At 53.5% G+C, this 5298-nt stretch overlaps 1 protein-coding gene across 1 annotated transcript; it reads left to right on the forward strand.

The window, feature by feature from the left end:
- Window positions 1–220: 220 nt before the first annotated feature.
- Window positions 221–4096, forward strand: LOC101626436 (chymotrypsinogen B2-like). The gene is made up of 7 exons (XM_004690183.1): window positions 221–272; window positions 1853–1956; window positions 2076–2155; window positions 2229–2307; window positions 2489–2669; window positions 3413–3546; window positions 3935–4096. Exons 1-7 carry the CDS (start codon window positions 221–223, stop codon window positions 4094–4096), a joined length of 792 nt encoding a protein of 263 aa, XP_004690240.1.
- The last annotated feature ends 1202 nt before the right edge of the window (window positions 4097–5298 follow it).

Here is a 5298-nt window from a genome sequence, read left to right on the forward strand (position 1 = left end):
TTCCCCCAGGGGTTTTCTAGGCTGCTGCATGACTGAGTGAGGCATCTGCCCTTTGCCCTGGTGCTGTGGTGACCGGGGCTAAACTTGCCCAGGACAGGTTTCTGCAACAGAGGGAGGCCTCAGGTCAGGGAAGACCCTGGGGCTGGGCAGGACCTCACTTTTCCAGTCAGTGTAAAGGGAGCCCCCTGGCAGGCAGCACACACTTCCCTGACCACGCACCATGGCCTTCGTCTGGCTCCTCTCCTGCTTCACCCTCATCGGGGTCTCCGTAGGTGAGTGTTGGGGCCTGAGGCATTAGCCAGGCCTGGGAAGAGAGTGGGGAAGGCCTTGATATACCAGCAGCTCACATCAGGCCCCACTTGGAAAATGGGGGTTTTCCAAGGGGTGAGGCCTTGTGTTTAACCAAGGGCAATTTTGAACCACTCACCTGTCCCCATGACTTCAGAGCAGACAGTCACTGACTTTGCAGGAGGAGAGTGGACCTTGGGGACTTTCTCAGCCCTCACAACTATAGCAGGTATAGGGTAGTATGTCCCGGACTCAGAGGAAGGAGCCCAAAAATTGGCTCAGATTTGTGTCATAGTGTCGTTAGTGTTGTCCCAGGTGATCATCAGAATTACTTCTCTCAGAGAATTTATTAATAGCTGACAGTGAAGATGGTGTTTTCCAAACTCAGTAAAATGGAGAAAAACTAGTACCGTATTATGTACACAAAAGGACTGAGCTCAGGATTTAGCAAATATTAACATTCCCAGATCTCCAATCAGGTTGTATTTTTGTTTTATGTTTTTTTGACACCCTCACCAGTTTCAGGAGCCCCCTACCCTCCCTCCTCCCCTGGGAAGGGGCCTCTGCTGAGTCCCTGCCTGTCACTCTGTTCAGGCTTCACACACTTACCCCCTGGGGCTCACCCAGAATGGTGGGTTCCATGGGGGAGCCCCTCCCTGTACCCCCTCCTTGTGCCTGTCACAGCTGCTGTCCCCACTGGGGTGAGACCTCAGGCCCCTCCCTGCGGTTACCAGTCCCCTGCATTGCTATGAAGCGCCTGCAGGGGGCGCCGCTCACAGCTCCTGTGGTGGTTTTCTGTTCTTACCAGAACAGATGAGGAAGAAGACATGTTTGGAGTCACCTGCTTTAGTAGTGACCTGGCCCTGGCCCCAGGGCAAAGGGCTATCTATGGAGGAAGGCCTGAGAGACCTGTGTGCAGCCTGGCTGAACGAAGGGGCTGGCCCTGCTCCCCTTCTTTCCTGTGGCCAAGTTCTGGGAGCTGCTGGGAATCCTGTGTTGTGACCCAGTAAATGTGTCCTGCACAAGTCAAGGGCCCCATGTGTCCTCCCCTTTCTGAACAATCCTATTGCTTTTTTGTTTGTTTGTTTTATTCCTGTGTTTGCTGACGGTGGTGTCCTATCAAGGCAGAGGACTCAGGAATATAAATGGTAGAGGCGCACCCACCAGGAGATTGTTAGACAGAGTGGGGTTTCATGTGACCTTGTGGCTCACTATGTTAATTTCCGTACCTCCCAGACACATCTTTGATGAATTTGAGTAAGTGAGTGGCAGTGTTTGTTCCACATTTCTTGATGAAATTGAGCCTGGGACAGTCAGAGGGGACTGAGATTCCAGTAGGAATTCCTCCCCCTGTTTCTGCTCCTCTAATCAAGGGGACCCGGATGGAACCACCTGTCCCTCTGCATCCCTGGGGGGTAACAGGCCAGCAGGTAGGGTTGTGTCTTCCAGTCTAGTTTTAGGGTGCCAGGAAGGAGTAGGCAATGGTCTTGTGCTGGCTGAGGGTGTAACAAGGTTTCTGCAGACTGACTAGCATACACCTACCCCCCAAACCCTGTAACCCCAGGTTCTGGGACCCCTCCCAGTGACCCAGAGCTGGTCATTACACCCAGGATCATCAATGGGAGCAACGCCCTTCCTGGTGCCTGGCCTTGGCACGTGTCTCTGGCGGTGAGCATGGTGTGCCCTTGAGTGGGGTCATGATGGGTTACAGTCCTCACAATTCAGGACAGTACCCAAGTAGTTGTGACCGAAGTTCTGTCAGTATATACCTTCGCTTTCTCCTACAGACTTCCACTGGACGCTTCAAGTGTGGGGGCTCCCTGATCGACAGGTTCTGGGTGATCACCGCCGCCCACTGCAATGTCACGTGAGGCCCAGGAAAGCCTATGCAAGGGAGGGTGGTGGTCTCCCCCTCAATCCTTACGGCCTGCTCTTTCTAGGATTTCTGACCGAGTTGTGACTGGTTTTTTTGATGTAAATGTCCCTGACCATTTCGTTGAAGTTCTGAGTATTGCCCAGGTATTTCAGACCCACTGACGTACCCTGGAAGCAGATGGGGGTTTGTGGTCATGATCAGGGAACACACTCCGATGGGGGATTAGAGCCACAGATGGGCTTTTGTGGTGTCTCTTCATTTTCTTTCCATGCACTACTGCCCAGTACTCATGGTCTCACTGCCTCATCCATGTCCTTTCCTCAGGTTTTCATACACCCCAAGTTTGACTTGACCACAGTCTACAGTGACATCGCCCTGCTGAAGCTGGACACGCCTGCTCGTTTTCATCACTCAGTGTCCCCTGTTCTCCTGCCCAGTGTTGGTGCCCACTTCCCTTCTGGAACCTGGTGCAAAATTATGGGCTGGGGGTACCTGCACCCCAATGGTGAGTGACCATGGCCTTGCCTGTCAGGACACAGAGCAGCAGGAAGGACCCAAGGGCTCTTCTTTGTGAGCTTCCCTGAACTGGAGCAGTGTCCTGTGTCTGAACCTCGACAACCGCCTCTTACTGACAAGCTAGGAAACCCCTGGGCCCGAAGTCAGGATGTCTTTGACCTGTCAGGTTCTACAGTCACAGCCCATTCCCAGAGGGCCCTGCCCCACTCACTCTGCTGTCCGGACTCAGGTCAGGCCACCATGACTTAGGTGGTCAGATGAGTCCAGCCCTGGCTGGTGTTCCGCATGGTGCTTTCTGGTGACTGTGCTGCTAGAGCCCTGACTGCCGGTCCCCAGCCTCGTCCCCTGGGCTAGTCCCCTTCTTGGCCAGGATAGAGCAGGCAGGAAGGGGCAACAGAGAAGACCGCTCCTGTCACCACTGGAGTGATTGTCCACTCAGGAGGAGGCCAGTCCCCTTCCTTGGGGGAAGCACTTCCCTCATGCCCACCCTGGTCCAGGTAGGCTGAGGCCACCCCAGGTTGTGCAGGAAGGGCTGTTTCTTTTCTGTGCTTGGAACAAAGTCAGCCTGACCCAGGCTGGGACCCGAAGGCCCTTGGAGGTTCTAAGGACTCAGAGTGCTGGGCTGGTCATGACTCAGAGAGGGCGACAGGGCCTCTGGCATGAGCTCTCTGGCCCACCAGCAGGGTGGGCTAGGGATGAGGGCCCTGGCCCACACTGGTCCTCTGTTAACAGGCACAGGCCGCCCTGTAGTGCTGCAGCAGGCCACTGTGTACCTCCATCCCATTGCCACCTGTAGGAAGTTTTGGCCTGCCTTCAAAACCGACTCCATGATCTGTGCTGGGTACAAAGGTGTCAGCTTCAGCCGTGTAAGTACTGCTCCGACCCCCCCCTCAGCCCCCAGGCTGGTGTAATCCTCCTGGCTCCAGACCCAGCCACCCTGGTCCCGGGGTGTTTGTCCTGAGAGCAGGCACCACCATGACCCTTGCAGTACACATAATGTGTCTGCTGGGCAAGGGGAAGCCCCCAGAAGGGTTTGCTGGCAGGGAGACCCCCTTTTTATAGACCCCAGGAGCCACTCTCCACTCCCCTTCCCACAAGCACCTTTGTGCAGAGTGGGGCCTCCTCTGAAGTAGAATTTCTCTGTCTGGGATTCAGGCCTACCCCGGATTTCTTGCCAACTCATTACAGTTCCATTGGGGGCGCCCAGGGCTCTGAGCCCTGTCAGTGTGCAGACAGGTCCTTTTCTTCCCACAGGGCGACTCTGGTGGCTCCCTGGTCTGCCGCAAGAGGGGAACCTGGATCCTGGTGGGCATCTTGTCCTTTTTCGCTAAAAACCACCCCACCAGGATGCCCTTTGTGGTCACTCGTGTCCCTACATTCATACCCTGGATTGAGGAAATCATGGCTCACAACTGAGCTCTGAACTCCCATCCAGCGTCCTTTATCCCCAATAAAGCCCCTGTACAGAGCTCTGACTGCTTGTGTCTGTGCCTGGGGCGGTGGCTGCAATGCCCCTGTCCCCCACCAGGGGGCGGCGTGCCCCTCCCTTTCCAGCTCAGAGCCCCAGAGCCCCTGTTTGTCAGCTGAGGCCTTTGGGTCTGGTCCTCCCTGCTCAGGGGAAAATGGGGTGAGTCCAGGACACCTGCTGCTGCCTCATTTCTCAGCCGTGTTACTACCTACTTGGGAATTGGGTTAACTGAAGGGGATTTGTGGAAAGGAGGAGTTTTCAAGGCTAGAACATTGAGTCCTACTCACAACAGGGTGGGCCCTGGGACCGAGAGGGTCACCAGGATGGCTTGGTCTCCCCACATGCATCAGGCATCAATCTCTGTTGACCCCCCGATACCCCCATTCCACACCATTCCCGCAGTTCCCGCCTTTCTCTGCTTCCACCCGTGTCCTGCACACATATGAGTTGAGTAATGAGGACTCATTCCTACCATGGCATAAGCCTGGCACCACTGTCCTTTCAGGTCCCCCAGGTCCACTGTTTTCATTGCCTCAGGTGTCTGCTGGCAGAGACCTGAGGAGGTTCCTGCTCAGTCCACACTGGGCTGCGGGGTCGGGCTCCTGTGCATGGCGCAGGGCTGGTCTCTGTGGGCATCACACTCTGATGACCGGGTCTGGACCCTCCTTCTGGCTGGTTATGATTTTTAAGATAATTAACTTGTTTCTTTCATTCTTCAAGGGATGTAATTTTTTTATTTTGTATTTTCAATGATTATGAATATATACCCCAAAATAATTGATGTGTTACATGCACTATAATCACAATCCATTATCATTGCTTGTGCTGGGTACACAATGTGCTTCATGGAGCTTAAATTTCCTTTGTGACGTTTTCTTTTCTGTATGATGCTCCCATTCAGTCTCTGTAGATGCTCAGAAGCTTTCTCTGATGATGTGTGCATGTTCCTTTCCTTTTGCTGTTTACACTTTTGGTGTCATACAGAACTTGCCTGTTGGGCAAGGATGGAAGGCTTCATTTTAATTTTAGTAATGACACCAGGACAGTTGGCAGCAAACTATAAATATTTTGTGAGAAATGAACAAAAAAGATACAAGTATTCAAAATGTTCTAGTAACATTTGAAAAAGTTACTCACTCATCAATCAAAG

This window comes from Condylura cristata, unplaced genomic scaffold (assembly GCF_000260355.1).
Source record: "Condylura cristata isolate star-nosed mole 26May11 unplaced genomic scaffold, ConCri1.0 scaffold00028, whole genome shotgun sequence".
NCBI classification, from domain to species: domain Eukaryota; kingdom Metazoa; phylum Chordata; class Mammalia; order Eulipotyphla; family Talpidae; genus Condylura; species Condylura cristata.